The sequence below is a fragment of the Pseudorca crassidens genome, chromosome 1, assembly GCF_039906515.1.
Source record: "Pseudorca crassidens isolate mPseCra1 chromosome 1, mPseCra1.hap1, whole genome shotgun sequence".
Lineage (NCBI taxonomy): Eukaryota > Metazoa > Chordata > Mammalia > Artiodactyla > Delphinidae > Pseudorca > Pseudorca crassidens.
In genome coordinates, this window is record NC_090296.1 from 107,537,056 (window position 1) to 107,558,029 (window position 20,974).

Consider the following 20,974-nt stretch of genomic DNA (forward strand, 5'->3'; position numbering starts at 1 on the left):
CAGTTTAAAAAAAAAGCAAGCATTACAGTGCACTGACACTAAATTATATGAAATTCATTTTATGTGGTTGATTACTATATTCTTATTTGGCATACAAATTTTAGAAAGCTTTACACAGTAAACATGTAATTAATTATACTGAGTGTGGTACTTTCCACACATAATCAGACATTATGTTTGGATAAACCTGCAACCCGAAAATATACTTGTTTCTATAGTGGGAACAAAACAGATTTTATATAGCAGTTTGAATCTTTTTTAAACCTGCAAGTACTGTAAGTGAGTTTCAATTTGGTAAGTACTGATTACATATACTTCTGAATATTGCACTGATTAACTACTTAAAGTAACTTTGGCTGAAGTTTAGAGGTGACTCGAAAGGTTGAATATCCAAAAGAATGATATGCTGTTTACAGGTGAACCGAAAGAAAGTTTACATCTATAATCTCTAAAAGAAGCTAATGAGGAGTTAGCTCTACCTGTTTAACCACTTTCTTAACACACACCCAAATGATGACAGTAACTCTCACTGGTGAAGCGCTCTTCTAGGTTACTTATTAAAAATTTCATAGCAAAGAGAATGTGAAAAGACTCAGAAGTGAGAACCAATCTAAGCTTAAAATTTCACCCCACTAACTCTATGCAAATAGATTTTACAAATATGTTAACCATAAATATTAGGACCCGCTATAACATTATCAACATTTGTTACAAGTTTGTGAGTTTGTGCTTGTAATAACAGCATTTTTAAAAATATTCTACAATATACTTAAGAATGCAGATTCCTTTTCCTCTAATCTGTCAAAACATAATCATTTTAACACAAAAAAATTGTTTGAGAAATAGTGACCCTGCACTTATAAGAGAACGAACTTAATATTTCACCTAAGTAACTTTTCAAGACCCATGAAGCTTCTCTTGCCTTATCATTCAACATCATTTAATTTTATTGCTACATTAAGCCACATCATCATAAGAATTATTTATTTTGCCTAACAAGCTATTAAATGTGGTGTCTTGCTGTTGTCTACATGACTGCCTCTAAGTAATCCCTTTCTTTATTCTTATCCTTTTCTAGTATTCCCAGCTAAAGATATCCATACTGACTGAGGACCTATGAGTTTTCCTGTTCCTTCCTTATACATCTATTTTAGCTAAAAAAAGAATTTTTCTTCTGGCTCCTAGCTACATGTAATTATTAAATTTCAGAATTAAGAGACCCTTACAGATGGTCTAGTAAATTTTCCAATTTTATAAAAAGGAAGTATACCCATTGAAGGAAAAGTAGTATGACTAAGATGCAATTACTTTTAAGATAGATACTGCTAAGTGAAACAAGATGTGACAAAAAGAACATCATATTACAATACTATTTAATTTCTTGAATCCTTAGTTTTAAAAATCTGTTAATTATTAATATTTTTTAAAGTTTCCCTATTCAAATTTGATGTCTAAAAATTATTTTTAAACTTAATTTAAAATTTAAAATAATCTTACTTATAAGCATCTTAACTGTAAATTAATTCAAACTAGGTTCTTAGTTTGGGATTTACATTATGTTCTTTCTCATTCACAGGATTTTCAGAACAATGATAAATGGAACTCAAGGAGACAAGAGTTATTTATCACACATGTCCCAGAATGAGTCTCATGAAGTACTCAGTTGTAGTGTGCTGCAGACACACAATTAATGTTACGGCTCCTGACTAAATACTACAAGATACCTTAACATCAGAGTTATGGAAAAATTAAATTTCAAGTATCCTTATAATCCATATAAGAGGAAAAAATTAACATACTTTTATATATATATATACACACACATACATACATACACATATACATGTGTATACTGAAAAACTTCTTAAAACAGTATATTGCTGAACTTATTGCTAAAGGTAGGATGAGTGAAGTTCCTAATGACTAAAAAAGAAAGGGATACACAGAGAAATTAAAAGTAGGTGAGAATGAATAAATCAAATGAGATTTACTTTACATGCTAAAATCAGTAATCAGCTTAAATATAAATTTGGGACCATGATTAATACATAACATCTATCAAACTACCACAATATGCTAAATAAATGACATGAATCAAAATCATTATAAGAAATCACAATAAGAAACATGGTTAATTCCTGATGTACTTATTTCTGAATTTTTTATGCTTCCTCATTTTGAAATTGCCTCTGAGTTTGTCAGCAGAGGCTTCTCAACACAAGCTTCTCTAACACAGGGAAATGTATCTCTCAAAGTGATACACTGAGTTAAGAATTACATTAAAAGCCACAGATTTTCAAGATAACTTTGTTACTCCTCTAAACACCATTTCTACCTCTGCCATTCCCATCCCATCCAGAAAATGCTTCTTTGCCCTTTTCAATTTCCTTTGGCACAAATAGGGCACTCTTGCAAACCTACAAAAACTCTCAGTGAGATGGCATCAGGATGTGCCTAGTCCCAATACTCATGCAGATTGCTTAAGATCAAACTTGACTATTTCCTTCTTTTCAAGGTTAATCCATTCAACCATTTTACTCTAGTTCCATCAATCTGGTCTACAGCAGAGAGTAGCACTTAGGATCACTTAAAGCAGTAAAGAGTGTTAGGTTTTTAAAATGCTGCAGCTGCCTGGAACTTGTATGTAGGTACCAGGATCCAGATACCCACATCATGCCCACCCTCTGACATTGTCCTTATAGGACTGAGGGAGAAATCCGTAATTATTCAAGTAAGTATTTCACTTACCAGAACCTTTCAAATATATCTAAGTCTCATTTATATTGTTAAAATGTTAATTTAAAACAACCTTTACCTATTCATTAAATCACCATATCCTAGAAATATATTCTGGCCTACTTTAAAAGTTATAAAATCGAAATCATTAACATATCCCTATAACTTAAAACTTTTTATTTTTAAGCTAATTAGTCATGGATTTTTTTCCCTACCTTGTTAGTATGATTGGTAAAGGTCTTTTTGAATTTCACTGAAAATTAGAATGTTTAATGGCATAAATGCAAAATTAAGTTCACCAAATCAAACAAAATACTAAACACAAAGGTTATAAAATTTTAATATACTAGAGAAAACAGCAAGGAGCCAAGGTGAAAGATTTGGTAGGAATTCCATCAATACTCTGCCAATTGTGGGGCAAGGTAGACATGTATTAAACCGTATTTTACTCTTCAGGTCTTCACACTATGAAGGAAGAAATATTATGGAACTTGACTTTGTAATTTTTTCAGAAGCAAGAAAGAAGTGGTCTCACTTTCAGGTCAGCTTCAGCCAAATCTTAAGGGCTACTAGTCACCCAAAGCCTGGCAACTGTAACTTTTCTTCCTTGACCCAACAAGGCAGAGTGCCAGAGGGAAATAGCAAAGAGTAGCACTATATAAACAGGGCAAGTGGCACAAGAGCAGAGGCAAGTTATATAACCAAAATATATTTTAAAATATGTTTATAACTCGTAACAACCTTTGCCTTTGGTTGGTTTCTTGTTTGGAGTATCAGTTGAAACAGTTAATTCAATATTATCTGGATCGCCTCCTTCCTCTTCAATAGCCTACATTAGAAAGAGAAGTTAATATGCTACACAGTCTATCTAAACTTATTTTAAAAAACGAAATGAAAAAAAAATTAGCAAACCTCAAGCCTCAAGACATTAGAATTGCCAGTCATTTCATAAACCAACCTCACAAAGGAGCAATTAAACTACACGAGTGAGAGAAACTTTCAGGAAGAAATATCATTAGGTATCAAAATCACATGGAGTTTTACATATTACCCAGTCGAGAAAATTAACTAACACATATTATCATTCTGAACAAAAGTCTAAATATTCTCGATTGCAGCAAAGTTGCTAGCTACGAAAGTAAAAAACTAAAAGGAGCTTTCCTAATTTCTATAGTACAAACTTATTTCTCCTCTACTACAATTCCAACGCTCACTCAAACCAGAAAGATAATCAGGGAAGAAAAAGATTATTGCGCTAATGCAAAAACTGAAAACCCAGCGGAAAACAAACCCTTTCTCTTACCCACCCATCAACTCCCACTACCAATTACCCCCCAATATGGGGAGGAAACGGTTGGACACAATTAAATGGTAACTTCGCAGAAGTCACCAAAGTAACCAGTCCCTACGAGGCCAAGAAATGCACGCGCTCACCATCGCTAAAGGCTGGGGACCGAGCGCCTCCCGGGTCTCCACGATCGCCCTTGGGAGACCGCGCCGGCCGTCCGCAGCCTGGCAGAGACGTCCCGGGGGAGGCAGGGGTGCGCTGGGCTGCGGCGGCCGGTCCCGGGCGGCTCGCGGGCCCCTCGCAGGCCAGGCCCGGCGCGCGGGGGCGGGGGCGCCGCGAGAGGGTCCTCGCCCTCCCGCGCGCGAGGGCGCCGCCCGGGACCTCCCCACCTCGCCGCCCCGCGGGCCCCGGCGGCTGCGAGCGGACGGGGGCTGCGGCGGAAGTGGGGGCTCCGGGGCGCGGCCTAAGCTCGCCTTCCCGGACCTAGCCGGGCCTCACCTGCTTGAGTCGGGAAACGAGCACAGTCTTGACTCCGGTGATGTCCAGGTTCCGCCGTTTCAGCTCGGACTTGAGATCGATGACCCGCAGATCGGTGATCTTTTTACCTTCCGCCTGACCTGAGGCGGCCGAGGCTGCCACAGCACCGGTAGCGGCAGCCATTTTAGAAGAACAGCGCGCTGCCTAGGCAGCGAGTGATCTGCAGGGCGGCGGCAGCAGCTCCAACTTCAACTCAGGCCTCGCCGGCCGCCGGCGCCGCACAGCGCTGCGCACAATGAGCCACTAGCCCCGCCCCCTGTCCGCCACCCCGGCGCAACCTGCAGCCTCAACCAGCACCCGGATGAGGGGCGCGCGTGCGCACTGGCGGGAGGCGGGGGATGGCTCCCAGCGCGCGCTGCGGAGCCGGACGCTGCCACCTGGGCGGTGCGACCACCCCCCCGCCTTGCGTGGACTGGGAGGTCAGGCGCGTTCAACGGCACCAACGTCCGCCGTGCCGCGGTTCCCCACCGCTTCGTTAGCCATTTTCTGGAAGTGTCTCGAGTCTTGAGCAACAGCAGTGCGCTGGGCACTCTCGGCATAGATAGTGCGCGCGTCACTCAACGCAAACCAAGGGGCGTGTGCGCGTCCTAAACCTCTTCCAGGGAAATACTTTATCGGTTCTGCTGAATAATCGAAAAACTGTGGCCACTGTGCACGAACTAACTAGGTTCCCCGAGTTCTGTTGGAAGGCCGGAAAGAAACGCTGGGGCGGTTAATATAAAGAGTATAAAGGGTTATAAGAATATAATAGGGCTGGCCTGTGTGACAAGTCCCACTAGCTGTCTCGGGAAAACATGCCTTTGCTCAAGAGAATTAGTCTATTCTAGGGCTGCCCATCTCACTGAAAAAGCAGGACAACTTCCCTTCTGCACTGGCCTCAGTTTGCCATCCTCTCCGGGGGTCCTGATGGCTCAACACAAAATTGATTACTAAATGAGGAATTTAGTTTGTAAGTACTTGTTACCGTTCTCATACACTGTGTTCACTGTTTTGTCCCCCTCAAAATTTAGGATTCCAAGAACAATGACAATCCTCTTCGGCGGGACTAGCCTGTACAAGTGAGTAACTTTAGGCACTATTATTAATCATCAAAGCATAAGCATTTATGGAATAAAACTATTCTATAAATTCCATGAATAGATGATGACACACAACGCTGGCATTTCCTAGTTTTAAAGTTGATGAGGTCTGTGTCACTTTAGGTTGCTTTTCTCATTAACTAATTAGAGCAAAAAGAAAAACTGGATATTATAAAATAATACGCGCCAGTTAGGTAGTTTTTTTTATGGTTTATAATGCACTTTGACATGCAATAATCCCTTAATTTTTCTGCATTCTCTGAGGTAAATCTCTGCAAGCCTTAGAGAGATTAAATGGCTTGTCCGTGTTCACATAGCTGGTATGTGGCCGAACTGGTGCTCTTAGTTGCCCCTCACCAGCTCCTTAGTTGTGGCATGTGAACTCTTAGTTGCAGCATGCATGTGGGACCTAGTTCCCTGGCCAGGGATGGAACCCAGGCCCCCTGCATTAGGAGCAGAGTCTCCCAAACCCACCTCTGTCTCTATTACAAGTTGATTCATAGTCATAGAATATTAGAACTCAAAGGATCTTTAGAAATCTTCTGGCTCATTCCTCTCTCTCTCTCTCTCTCTCTCTCTCTCTCTTTTTCTCTCTCTTTAATAGATGAAGATTTTAAGATTTTTACCTAGGCACCCCACAATTAATTACTGACCAAATTGGCACTAAACCTCAGTTCTCATGCCAGTGTCTTTTCCACCCTGCTCCCACCTTCTGTGGACACTTGTAAAGAGGGGTTATATTAACCCGAAGCTAATGTTATATGTAAAATGAATGAGTTTTTGTCTTTAAAAAAAATCTTATAATGGAGTTATCTTACAATGGAGACCTGTACCTTCTGATCTGATGCACTGGAGGAGGATACATCACCTGCCAAATTGCCAAGAATGTTTAACCTAAATCTCATCATGAGAAAACAATCAGACAAATCTGATTGTAGGACATTGCACAAAATAACTGCTCTGGGGACTTCCCTGGTGGTGCAGTGGTTAAGACTCTGTGCTCCCAATGCAGGGGACCCGGGTTCCATGCCTGGCCAGGGAACTAGATCCCACATGCATGCCGCAACTAAGAGTTCACATGCCACAACTAAGGAGCTGGTGAGGGGCAACTAAGACCTGGTGCCACTAAATAAATAAATAAAAGTAATACCTAAAACAACAACAACAACAACAAAAACCTGCTCTGGACTCTTAAACAAAGCAGTGCAGGTGTCTGTTGGTATCAGTGCAGGATTGGTTCCAGCAACCCCTCAGATACCAAAATCTGCAGTTGCTCAAGTCCCTTATATAAAACAGGTAGCATTTGCATATTACCTATGTACATCCTCCTGCATATTTAAAATCATCTCTAGATTACTTATAATACCAAATACAATGTAAATGCTATGTAAATAATTGTAAACACGATGCAAGCGCTATGTAAACAGTCACCAGTACGTGGCAAATTCAAGTTTTGCTTTTTGGAAATTTCTGGAATTGGGGGGAATATTTTTGATCCACAGTTGGTTGAATCCGTGGATGGTTGAATGCATGGCTATGGAGGTTCCAACTATATCATGAAAGTAAAAGTAGTAGAGCAGTTCTACAATACAGATACATGATAACTTAAGCTTTATGTGTGAATGTTGTTTGGAACCTGGATCAAAGAATGAAAAAGCGGCTTAAATGGACAATTGGGAAATTTGAGGCAATTGGGAAATGTGGCTTTGTATTAGATTGTGTTATGGTACCAATGTTAAATATCTGGAGTGTTATAGCATGGTTATGTAGAATGTCCTAGTTCTTAGGAGATATTTGCTGAGGTTCTTGAAGTGAAGTGTCATTCTGTCTGCAATATACTTTCAAATGGGAAAGAAAGGCAGAGAGCCCAGCATGAGAAAGAGAAAGAGATGTGGCAATAAGTTAAAATAAAATAAGTGTGGCAAGATGTTAATAATTGGGGAGACAAATGTGACAAAATTAGGCAAAATTAACAATTAGGAAATCTAGATGAAAGACATAAGGTAGTTCACTGTATACAGTTTAAATTTTTTATAGGTTTGAAGTTATTCAAATTAAGTTGGGGGAAAATCCACACATAAATCTAATTTTTTGTAATAGAGAAAAAATAAAATGGACACACTATATTTTTTCACTTTTAATGTGTAGGATATTTAATTTTGTCATTTAACCTATGATTCTTGTTTTTTTGAATTATCTAAATAATCCACCTTTAAATGAATTTTTTTGTACACTATTTTTTTCCTGTTTTCATCTTTTAGTGAAATATATTTAGATGAAGAAACATGATGCACTTATTTCTACATCAAGAACACTCCTAGAAAATTGACAACTTAAAAAAAAATTTATTGGAGTATAGTTGATTTACAATGTTGTGTTAGTTTCAGGTGTACAGCAAAGTGAATCTGTTATACATATACATGTATCCACTGATAACTTATATTTTATGTATAAAGCCTCTTGCCATTTACTGAGTACTTCTGCACTCATTATTTTATTGTTTTTCAAATGTTAACATCAACTTTATTCATGTTCATCCAAAACAAGAAAGGTTCAAAATGACTTTCAAAATAGGAAAGTATGCAACCAATCTGTGCTACAACCACATGATGAGATACTATTTAATAATAACAAAAAATAACTTTCAAGCCACCTAAGACACAGAGTAAAGAAGCCACTCTGAATAAGTTTTCATATTATATGATCTGATTCATATTACATTCTGAAAAGGACAAAATTATACAGACGTTAAAAAGATCAGGGTTGACAGGGTTCCATGGGGGTCCAGGGTGCTGAATAGGTGGTGAATCTATGATAACTTTTTTTTTAACATCTTTATTGGTATTGGAGTATAATTGCTTTACAATGTTGTCTTAGTTTCTGGTGTATGACGAAGTGAATCAGCTATACGTATATATATATCCCCATATACCCTCCCTCTTGCGTCTCCCTCCCACCCTCCCTATCCCACCCCTGTAGGTGGTCACAAAGCACTGAGCGGATCTCCCTGTGCTATGCAGCTGCTTCCCACTAGCTAGCTGTTTTACATTTGGTAGTGTATATATGTAAATGCTGCTCTCTCACTTCGTCCCAGCTTACCCTTCCCCCTCCCCACATCCTCAAGTCCATTCTCTGCGTCTGCATCTTTATTCCTGTCCTCACCCTAGGTTCATCAGAACCTTTTTTTTTTTTTACATTCCATATATCCATATATGTGTGTAAGCATACGGTATTTGTTTTTTTCTTTCTGACTTACTTCACTCTGTATGACAGACTCTAGGTCCATCCACCTCACTACAAATAACTCAATTTCGTTTCTTTTTATGGCTGAGTAATATTCCATTGTATATATGTGCCACATCTTCTTTATCCATTCATCTGTTGATGGACACTTAGATTGCTTCCATGTCCTGGCTATTGTAAACAGAGCTGCAATGAACATTGTGGTACATGACTCCTTTTGAATTATGGTTTTCTCAGCGTATATGCCCAGTAGTGGGATTGCTGAGTCATATGGTAGTTCTATCTTTAGTTTTTTAAGGAACCACCGTACCGTTCTCCATAGTGGCTGTATCAATTTACATTCCCACCAACAGTGCGAGAGGGTTCCCTTTTCTCCACACCCTCTCCAGCATTTATTGTTTGTAGATTTTTTGATGATGACTATTCTGACTGGTGTGAGATGATACCTCATTGTAGTTTTGATTTGCATTTCTCTAATGATTAGTGATGTTGAGCATCCTTTCATGTGTTTGTTGGCCATCTGTATATCTTCTTTGGAGAAATGTCTATTTAGGTCTTCTGCCCATATTTGGATTGGGTTGTTTGTTATTTTGATATTGAGCTGCATGAGCTGCCCTTTGTCAGTTGCTTCATTTGCAAATATTTTCTCCCATTCTGAGGGCTGTCTTTTCGTCTTCTTTATGGTTTCCTTGCTGTGCAAAAGCTTTTAAGTTTCATTAGGTCCCATTTGTTTATTTTTGTTTTTATTTCCGTTTCTCTAGGAGGTGGGCCAAAAAGGATCTTGCTGTGATTTATGGCATAGAGTGTTCTGCCTATTTTTCCTCTAAGTATTTTATAGTGTCTGGCCTTACATTTAGGTCTTTAATCCATTTTGAGTTTATTTTTGTGTATAGTGTTAGGGTGTGTTCTAACGTCATTCCTTTACATGTAGCTGTCCAGTTTTCCCAGTACCACGTATTGGAGAGGATGTCTTTTCTCCATTGTATATTTTTGCCTCATTTATCAAAGATAAGGTGCCCATATGTGCATGGGTTTATCTCTGGGCTTTCTATCCTGTTCCATTGATCTATATTTCTGTTTTTGTGCCAGTACCATACTGTCTTGGTTACTGTAGCTTTGTAATATAGTCTGAAGTCTGGGGGCCTGATTCCTCCAGCTCCTTTTTTCATTCTCAAGATTGATTTGGCTGTTCAAGGTCTTTTGTGTTTCCATACAAATCATGAAATTTTTTGTTCTAGCTCTGTGAAAAATGCCATTGGTAGTTTGATAGAGACTGCATTGAATCTGTAGATTGCTTTGGGTAGTATAGTCATTTTCACAATGTTGATTCTTCCAATCCAAGAACATGGTATATCTCTCCATCTGTTTGTATCGTCTTTAATTTCTTTCATCAGTGTCTTATAGTTTTCTGCATACAGGTCTTTTTTTGCCTTAGGTAGGTTTATTCCTAGGTATTTTATTCTTTTTGTTGCAAAGGTAAATGGGAGTGTTTCCTTAATTTTTCTTTCAGATTTTTCATCATTAGTGTATAGGAATGCAAGAGATTTCTGTGCATTAATTCTGTATCCTGCTACTTTACCAAATTCATCAATTACCTCTAGTAGTTCTCTGGTAGCACCTTTAGTATTTTCTATGTATAGTATCATGTCATCTGCAAACAGTGACAGCTTTACTTCTTCTTTTCCAATTTGGATTCCTTTTATTTCTTTTTCTTCTCTGATGGCTGTGGCTAAAACTTCCAAAACTATGTTGAATAATAGTGGTGAGAGTGGGCAACCTTGTCTTGTTCCTGACCTTAGAGAAAATGGCTTGAGATGTTCACCACTGAGAACGATGTTGGCTGTGAGTTTGTCATATATGGCCTTTATTATGTTGAAGTAAGTTTCCTCTAGGCTTACATTCTGGAAAGTTTTTATCATAAATGGGTGTTGAATTTTGTTGAAATCTTTTTCTGCATCTATTGAGATGACCATATGGTTTTTATCCTTGAATTTGTTAATATGGTGTATCACATTGATTGATTTGCGTATATTGAAGAATCCTTGCATTCCTGTGATAAACCCACTTGATCATGGTTTATGATCCTTAATGTGCTGTTGGATTCTATTTGCTAGTATTTGTTGAGGGTTTTTGCATCTATGTTCATCAGTGATATTGGCCTGTAGTTTTCTCTTTTTGTGACATCTTTGTCTGGTTTTGGTATCAGGGTGATGGTGGCCTTGTAGAATGAGTTTGGGAGTGTTCCTCCCTCTGCTATATTTTGGAAGAGTTTGAGAAGTATAGGTGTTAGCTCTTCTCTAAAAGTTTGATAGAGTTCGCCTGTGAAGCCATTTGGTCCTGGGCTTTTGTTTGTTGGAAGATTTTTTTTTTTTTTTTTTTTTTGTGGTACGCAGGCCTCTCACTGCCATGGCCTCTCCCATGGCAGAGCACAGGCTCCGGACACGCAGGCTCAGCGGCCATGGCTCACGGGCCCAGCCATTCCGCGGCATGTGGGATCTTCCCGGACCGGGGCATGAACCCGTGTCCCCTGCATCAGCAGGCGGACTCTCAACCACTGTGCCAGCAGGGAAGCCCCTGTGTTTCCTTACTTATTTTCATTTTGGATGATCTGTCCATTGGTAAAGTGGGGTGTTAAAGTCACCTACAATTACTGTGTTACTGTTGATTTCCCCTTTTATGGCTGTTAGCATTTGCCTTATGTATTGAGGTGCTCCTATGTTGGGTGCATAAATATTTACAACTGTTATATCTTCTTCTTGGATTGATCCCTGATCGTTATGTAGTGTCCTTCTTTGTCTCTTGTAATAGTCTTTATTTTAAAGTCTGTCTTGTCTGATATGAGACTTGCTACTCCAGCTTTCTTTTGATTGCCATTTGCATGGAATATCTTTTTCCATCCCCTCACTTTCAGTCTGTATGTGTCCCTAGGTCTGAATTGGGTCTCTTTTTTTTTTTTTTTTTGCGGTACGCGGGCCTCTCACTGTTGTGGCCTCTCCTGTTGTGGAGCACAGGCTCCGGACGCACAGGCTCAGCGGCCATGGCTCACGGGCCCAGCCGCTCCGCAGCACGTGCGATCTTCCTGGACTGGGGCACCCACCTGTGTCCCCTGCATTGGCAGGCGGACTCTCAACCACTGTGCTACCAGGGAAGCCCTGAATTGGGTCTTTTGTAGACAGCATATATATGGGTCTTATTTTTGCATCCATTCAGCCAGTCTATGTCTTTGGGTTGGAGCATTTAATCCATTTACATTTAAGGTAATTATCAATATGTATGTTCCTATTACCATATTCTTAATTGTTTTGGGTTTGTTTTTGTAGGTCTTTTCCTTCTCTTGTGTTTCTTGCCTAGAAAAGTTCCTTTAGCGTTCGTTGTAAATCTCGTGTGGTGGTGCTGAATTCTCTCAGCTTTTGCTTGTCTGTAAAGGTTTTAATTTCTCCATCAAATCTGAATGAGATCCTTGTTGGGTAGAGTAATGTTGGTTGTAGGTTTTTCCCTTTCATCACTTTAACTATGTCCTGCCACTCTCTTCTGGCTTGCAGAGTTTCTGCTGAAAGATCAGCTGTTAACCTTATGGGGATTCTCTTGTATGTTATTTGTTGCTTTTCCCTTGCTGCTTTTAATATGTTTTCTTTGTATTTAATTTTTGATAGTTTGATTAATATATGTCTTGGTGTGTTTCTCCTTGGATTTATCCTGTTTGGGGCTTGCTGTGCTTCCTGGACTTGACTGACTATTTCCTTTCCCATGTTAGAGGAGTTTTCAACTCTAATCTCTTCAAATATTTTCTCAGACCCTTTCTTTTTCTCTTCTTCTTCTGGGACCCCTATAATTCGAATGTTGGTGCATTTAATGTTGTCCCAGAGGTCTCGGAGACTGTCCTCTATTCTTTTCACTCTTTTTTCTTTATTCTGCTCTGCAGTAGTTATTTCCACTATTTTATCTTCCAGGTCACTTATTTGTTCTTCTGCCTCAGTTTTTCTGCTATTGTTTCCTTCTAGAGAATTTTTAATTTCATTTATTGTTGTTGTTCATCACTGTTTGTTTGCTCTTTAGTTCTTCTAAGTCCTTGTTAAACATTTCTTGTATTTTCTCCATTCTATTTCCAAGATTTTGGATCATCTCTACTATCATTACTATGAATTCTTTTTCAGGTAGACTGCCTATTTCCTCTCCATTTGTTTGGTCTAGTGGGTTTTTACCTTGCTGCTTCATCTGCTGCATATTTCTGTGTCTTCTCATTTTGTTTAACTTACTGTGTTTGGGGTCTCCTTTTCACAGGCTGCAGGTTCATAGTTCCCATTGTTTTTGGTGTCTGTCCCCAATAGGTGAGGTTGGTTCAGTGTCTTGTGTAGGCTTCCTGGTGGAGGGGACTGGTGCCTGTGTTCTGGTGGATGGGACTGGATCTTGTCTTTCTGGTGGGCAGGGCCACCTCCGGTAGTGTGTTTTGGGGTGAGTGTGAACTCAGAATGATTTTAGGCAGCCTGTCTGCTAATGGGTGGGGTTGTGTTCCTGTCTTGCTAGTTATTTGCCATGGGACGTCCAGCACTGGAGCTTGCTGGCCCTTGGGTGGAGCTGGGTCTTAGCGTGAGACAGCGTGAGACGGCGTGAGATGGCGATCTCTGGGAGAGCTCTCGCTGATTGATATTATGTGGGCCTGGGAGGTCTCTGTTGGTCCAATGTCCTAAACTCGGCTCTCCAACTTCAGAGGCTCAGGCCTGACACCAGGCCGGGGCACCAAGACCTTGGGGTCCTGGTTCCAACATGACTTGGAAAGCGGGTCCCCAGCTCATTTTCCTGGAAGGTCCCAATATTGAGTATTTAGTGTATTCACATCCCACTCAAAGGATCTCCATTTTCTCCGAGTTTGTGCTGGGATTTCTCCCCAGAAACATCCTTGAATCTCCCCGCTCAGCGCTCAGCTGGCTGAGGAAGCTTCTTACTCACAACGGTTGGTCCCAAGCCTCTGCAGTCGCTCCCTTAGACACGGAACTCATTATGTTAATTTGTTTTTTATAAAAGCTCATCATTAAACAAATATCTATGGAATATTTACTACCTGCCAGGCATGCCAAGCTCTAGGAAGAAAATGATTACCTCATCTATATTGTTCACCATTTTGTGGGCTCCTAACACAGTGTAGAAACTCAATAAATACCGATTGCTTGAAGGAAAACAGACTGGCCTGCACTTGTGAGGCAAACTAAGACACAATCAATCTTAAAAGCACATGTAAAATTGCAAATGTAGCTAGGGGAATGAAGGAGAAATACACAGTGCTCTGAGAACCAATAATAGAAACATTTAACCCTTATAGGGATAGATAGAATGATCCTTATTTTAGGAAAGAGAAACCTGAGGTTCAAAAATGTCAATAAGTAGTCCAAGATCATAGAGTTAGTAAATGGAAGATCTAGGAGGATTCCAAACCTACTGCATTTTTAAAAATGTAACATCTTGTTTTCCATCAAAGTTTATTTGCATTCCCCAAAAGAGCTTTCTTCCTTTGTCCTAAAGCTAGGTCCCAATTTATACCATTCACTCCATTTTTCTGGAGACACCTTAGTCTCTTCTTACCATCTTCATGCCCAACATCTTTGTTCTTTACTCTTACTTTCAGGTAGGCTTTGAAATCTTTTATATCTTGAAATACCCTTGCTTGACCTCCATATTTACTGTTGGCAATAGTTCCATTATTGTATCCTTCTCCTAATGGAAAAGTGTATAGCTTCTGGTAATGACAGAGGAAGAAAATTAGATACGTGCTCCCTCTGAAGATAACAGAATGCTTGACCAGATACATAGTTCAAATCTTCTATGTACTTACTGATTTTCTTTCTGCTTGTTATATTGTTTACCGAGAGAGGTGGGTTAAAAATTTCCCACCAAGAATGTGGATTTGTTGATTTTCTTTGTAGAACTGTCAAATGTTAATTTATATATTTTAAGGCTTTGTTATTAGGTGCATACAAAAGTACAGTTGTTATATCTTCGTCATTATTAAATGAACCTTTCATCTTTAGTGGGTTTTTCTCCCTTTAATACTATACCAGCTTTCTCTTGGTGAGTGTTTACAAAGTTTTGCCTTCAGCCTTTTTTGTGTGTTCCTTAAATGTGCTTTTCTAACTAGCATATGATTGGTTTTGGTTTTGGTTTTGTTTTAATCGAGGCTGACAATCATCTCTTTTACCTGAAATATTTAAAGCATTAACATTTAATGTAATTACTCTGAGATTTGGATGTTTGTCAGGGTTCTCCAGAGAAATACAACCAATAGGATATATATAGATAGAGACAGAGATAGACATAGACATAGACATAGACATAAACATAGACATAGACATAGACATATATAGACTTGGCTCATATCGTTATGGAGGCTGAGAAGTCCCAAGATCTGCTATCTACAATCTGGACATGCATCTTCATGTCTGTTTTCAAAAAACGTATCCTACTTGGGCTTTGTTGGACTTCTTAAATCTATAGATCAAGAAGATTTCCTGGGCTTCCCTGGTGGCGCAGTGGTTGAGAGTCCGCCTGCCGATGCAGGGGACACGAGTTCGTGCCCCAGTCCGGGAAGGTCCCACATGCCGCGGAGCGGCTGGGCCCGTGAGCCATGGCCGCTGAGCCTGCGCGTCTGGAGCCTGTGCTCCGCAGCGGGAGAGGCCACAACAGTGAGAGGCCCACGTACGGCAAAAAAAAAAAAAAAAAAAAGATTTCCTGATTTTACACCCAGGAAAGCCATTGGCATAATTCCAATCCAAGTCCAAACACCTGAGAACCACTGGAGCCAGTGGTGTAAATCCAGGTCCACATGCAGGAGAAGACTGATGTCCCTGCTCAAACAGGCAGGCTTGATATGAGGGTTAGCCCTTAGATTTGTCTCTCCTCAAAGATAATATTAGGAGAATATTATTATGACCTTGGATTAGGAAAAAAATATTTATAATGACACAAAAAGCACTAACTGCAAAGGAAAAGATTGATATATTTGACTACATTAAAATTAAGAATTTTGCTCATCAGAAGATACAATTGGGACTTCCCTGGTGACACAGTGGTTAAGAATCTACCTGCCAATTCAGGAGACACGGGTTCGAGCCCTGGTCTGGGAAGATCCCACATGCCACAGGGCAAATAAGCCCATGTGCCACTACTGAGCCTATGCTCCGCAGCCCAGGAACCACAACTACTGAGCCTGCGTACGACAACTACTGAAGCCCACGTGCTTAGAGCCTGTGCTCTGAAACAAGAGAAGTCACTGCGATGAGAAGCCCGCACACTGCAACAACCCCACTCGCCACAGTAGAGAAAGCCCACGTGCAGCAACGAAGACCCAACACAACCATAAATAAATAAATAAATAAATTTATTTATTAAAAAAAACAGAAGATACAGTTAAGAGAGTTACAAAAATAATAGAGTTCCCATATACACTTCATCCAGTTTCTCTAGATGGTTACATCTTATGTAACTATACCACAATATCAGAATCAGGAAATTGATATTGGTACAATGCATGTGTATAATTCTACGCCATTTTGTCATACACAGGTTCATGTAACCACCACTACAATCAAGATGCAGAACTATTCTATTGCCACAAACATCTCCCTAGGGCTGCTACTTTAGTAGGACACCCACTCCTCTCCCCCACCCCCATCAAACCTAATCCCTGGCAACCACTTATCTATTCTTCATTTCTATAATTTATTTGAAGAATGTTACAGAAATAGAATCATTGAAATGGTCTTTTTTTTCTACACAGCATAAGTCCCTTGAGATCTAAGATGTTGCATATATCAATAGTTTGTTCCTTTATTCTTTTATATTATTTAGATTTATTTTATTTAGTATTCCATTGTATGGAGGTACCACAGTTTGTTTACTCACTCACTTATTGAAAAAAAACCTTTTGGCCTTTAACTATCACAAATAAGCTGCTTTCTACGCTTATGTAAAGATTTGTGTGTAGATTCCAGTCATTTTCCTGGGACAGATGCCCAGGAGTGTGAATGCTGTGTCAAAAATGAAAAGTTAATATCCCTAATTTAAAAAGAGCATCGAAAACTAGAGGAGGAAAAGGTATGTGGTAAGTATGTTTCATTTTTTAATAAACTGTCACACTTTTCCGGTGTGGCTGTACCATTTCATATTCCCACTAGCAATTTATGAGACAGCCAGCTCTTCCACATTCTTGCCAGTATTTGGTATTGTCACTTAAAAAATGTTAGCTGTTTTAATAGGTAGTAGTAATGTCTCATCAGAATTGGGGGTTTTTAATAACCAAAGTGAATCCATTTCTAACACCAGGATGAATTCCAAATGGATTAGATATTTATTTTTTATATAAATATATTTATTTATTTATTTTATTTTTGGATGCGTTGTGTCTTCATTGCTGTGAATGGGCTTTCTCTAATTGTGGCAAGTGGGGACTACTCTTCATTGCAGTGTGCGGACTTCTCATTGCAGTGGTTTCTCTTGTTGTGGAGCACTGGCTCTAGGCGCACGGGCTCGGTAGTTGTGGCATGCGGGGTCTAGAGCGCAGGCTCAGTAGTTGTGGTGCATGGGCTTAGTTGCTCTGAGGCATGTGGGATCTTCCCGAACCAGGGATCGAACCCATGTCCCCTGCACTGGCAGGCAGGTTCTTAACCACTGCGCCACCAGGGAAGTCCCTGGATTAGATATTTAAATATGAGATGAAATCACACTAGTCCTGGAAGCGAGTGTTGGTGAATTCCCAGTTGCTGGCAACCACTGACCTAACTTCTGTCACATTGGTTTGCCTTTTCCAACTTGTCATATGAATGGAATCATATACTATGAAACCTTTTAGTTTTGGCTTATTTTACATAGCTTAATGCTGTTGAGCTCCATCTATGTTCTTGCATGTACTTCCTTCTGTTTAATGGCTGAGCAGGATTCCATTATGTGGTTGTACCATAATTTGTTTATCCATGCACCAATTGATGGGAATTTGAGTTGTTTTGAATATTATGAATAAAGCTGCTGCTATAAACATTCACACACAGGTATTTGTATAGACATATGTTTTCATTTTCCTTGAGTAGGTACCTAGAAATAGGTAATATGGTGATTGTATATTTAACTTCTGGAGAAACCACCAAACTGTTTTCCAGGTATGCCATTTTCCATCCCCACCAGCAATATCTGAGGGTTTCAGTTGCTCTAAATTCTTATAAGCACTTAATATGCTCAGTCTTTTTAAATTTTAACCATTCTAGTAGATATGTAGTGTCATTTTATTGTCATTTTAATTTGCATTTCTCTAATGCCTAATAATTTTGCATACATTTTCATGTGCTTATTTGCCATCTGTATATATGGTGAAGTGTCTGTTCAAATCTTTTGCTCATTTTAAAAATTGGGTTCATTGGGACTTCCCTGGTGGTCCAGTAGTTAAGACTCCGTGTTTCCAATGCAAGGGGCTCGGGTTTGATCCCTGGCTGGGGAACTAAGATCCTGCGTGTGGAGCGGCCAAACAAATATAAAAATAAATAAATAAAATTAATAAAAATTGGGTTCATTGTCTTATTTTTTATTATGGTTTAAAGTTTTTTTAATAGTATGCATATAAGTCCTCTTTTATTTTTTTTTAATAATTTATTTATTTTTGGCTGTTTCGGGTCTTGCAGCACACGGGATCTTCATTGTGGCACGCGAGATCTTTTGTTGTGGCGCGCAGGCTCTTCATCGCAGCGCACGGGCTTCTCTCTAGTTGCAACGCTTGGGCTCTGTACTTTGAGGCATGCGGGCTCTCTAGCTGCAGCACGCGGGCTTAGTTGTCCCGCACCATGTGGGATCTTAGTTCCCAGATGAGGGATCGAACCAGAGTCCTGCATTGCAAGGTGGATTCTTTACCACTGGACTACCAGGGAAGTCCCATATAAGTCTTCTTTTATTTATTTATTTATTCATTCATTCATTCATTCATTTAGGCTGCGTTGGGTCTTTGTTGCTGTGCATGGGCTTTCTCTAGTTGTGGCGAGCGGGGGCTACTGTTGGTTGTGGTGCCCAGGCTTCTCATTTCAGTGGCTTCTCTTGTTGCGGAGCACGGGCTCTAGGCCTGCGGGCTCAGTAGTTGTGGCTCATGGGCTTAGTTGCTCCGCGACATGTGAAATCTTCCCAGACCAGGGGTTGAACCCATGTCCCCTACATTGGCAGGCAGATTCTTAACCACTGCGCCAGCAGGTAAGTCCCTAAGTCCTCTTTTAGATATATGACTTTCAGATATTTCCTCTTGTTCTCTAGCTTCTACCATAGTTTTATTAGGAGTATTTTCAAAGAACAGGACTTTTAAACTTTTAGGAAGTCCAGTCTGTCATTATTTTCATGATTAATGCTTTTACATCTAATCTAAAAAATAGTTGCCTAACCAAAGGACACAAAGATTTTACCTGATGTTTTCTTCTGAAAGTACTATAGTTTTAACTCTTAAGCTTCTGATCCATTGTGAGTTAATTTTTGTATATGGTGTGAGATAACAATCAAAGTTCATTTTATTACATTAATTGCCCCATTGAATTACCTTGGCAACATTATGGAAAATCAACTGAACATATATGTTTTGAACTATTACTGAACTCTTTGTGTTCCATTGAGCTGTGTATCTATCCTTACAGGATTGCCACATTGTCTTGATTATTGTTACCTTATAATAATAAGGTCCTTTACATCCAAACTGATCTATAGGTTTAACCCAGTTCCAACTAAAATCCCATACATTTTTGGTAGAAATTGGAAAACTGATTCTCAAAGTTATATGGAAATGTAAAGGACCTTGAAGAGCAAAACAATTTTCAAAAAGGGAACAAATTTGGGAACTCACACTATCTAATTTTAAGACTTATTATAATAATTCTTAAAGAGCTATGGGAGGATCTCACTGTGGTATAGGTCTCCTCAGCTCCTTTCTCTTCATGAAACTCACCATGATAATCATTACAGGCATGTTTACTGTCACACGGTGTCCCTTTAATAATATTTCTTTCAGGTCTCAATGTAAGGAAAATTTCTTCTTCTGAGGCATATTACCTTATTGATACTTGTGAATCTTGTAACTGACTGCATTTTCCTATTGCCTTTGGCTGAAAGGAATCTAAAGCTAGGTTTGTGGCTCTTATCTAGAATTTGTCCAGGATTCTCCACTATGTATTTCTGCATAATTACCTCTGGCTAAATTTTCCTATCCTCATTTATTTTTCATTGTTTATCTAAAGTCTCATTCTATTTAGGTTTCTACCCTGATATTACTTGTGTTCACGTTAAGCTCTTGAAAATACTATTAGAGAATAGGATTGGGAATGTTTAAACACGTAAGTAAATATAATAAAATATGGTTCATTTAAAGTAGCACTTATAGCAAGGCATTAGTGAGTATTTCACATTTTAAAAGTCATAGTTTCAAAATTTTAGATTGCATTTCTAAGTTCATTATCTCATTGTTAAGACAGGTTTTGTTGCATAAACCAAAGGTGAAGCAGTGGAAAATATGCTTCCTCCAACAACAAAAATATTTTTAATGTGAAACATCTTGTCCCTGTGTACTGCTTCACACTTCATATTGGCCATGGGCAAGTAATTTAAACTGTCTTAGCTATAATTGTCTCATTTAAAATGTGAATAAAGCTGACTTCACTTAACGATTAGTTCAAGGCAATAGTACCTCTTAGATGAAAAAACCAGAATCGATTATTGCTACTAACTAAATTGATGTGGGATATTGGAAAGCTACTTGATCTCTCTAGGGTTTATTTTTCTCTAGTGGAAAATAGGATGACTCAACTAGATGATCCTTAAGACCCTTTACGACTCTTAATTGAATTATTCAACAAACATTCATACAAACGTGAGTAAAACAAAGGACTTAGACTTTAGAAGGTCACAGTAGAGTTAGAGATTATGGAAAATGACTTATACTCTCTGATTCTCTTTCCGTAAATCTGGCATGACAGCAAATGAAAAGTATTCAATCTCACTAGGGATCATGGAAATATAAACTAAAATTTTGGTGATAATGCCTAGCTGGAAGATTTAGAAATTGAATGAAATAATATACATATTACTG

At 39.1% G+C, this 20,974-nt stretch overlaps 1 protein-coding gene across 8 annotated transcripts in view; it reads right to left on the bottom strand.

Annotated features, from left to right (window-relative positions):
* Positions 1-4,796, bottom strand: part of SLTM (SAFB like transcription modulator) — a 44,531-nt gene extending 39,735 nt beyond the window's left edge. For 5 of the 8 annotated variants that reach the window (XM_067748311.1, XM_067748320.1, XM_067748302.1 and 2 more), the window contains exons 1-2: positions 4,523-4,793; positions 3,478-3,565 (exon numbers count right to left, since the gene is read on the bottom strand). In XM_067748311.1, the coding sequence (XP_067604412.1) occupies positions 3,478-3,565; positions 4,523-4,684 (250 nt within the window). In that variant the 5' untranslated portion in view covers positions 4,685-4,793. Of the gene's footprint in view, positions 1-3,477; positions 3,566-4,522 lie in introns of all 8 variants that reach the window. The other 3 variants (XM_067748329.1, XM_067748293.1, XM_067748339.1) reach the window with 3 other exon arrangements.
* Positions 4,797-20,974: the final 16,178 nt, after the last annotated feature.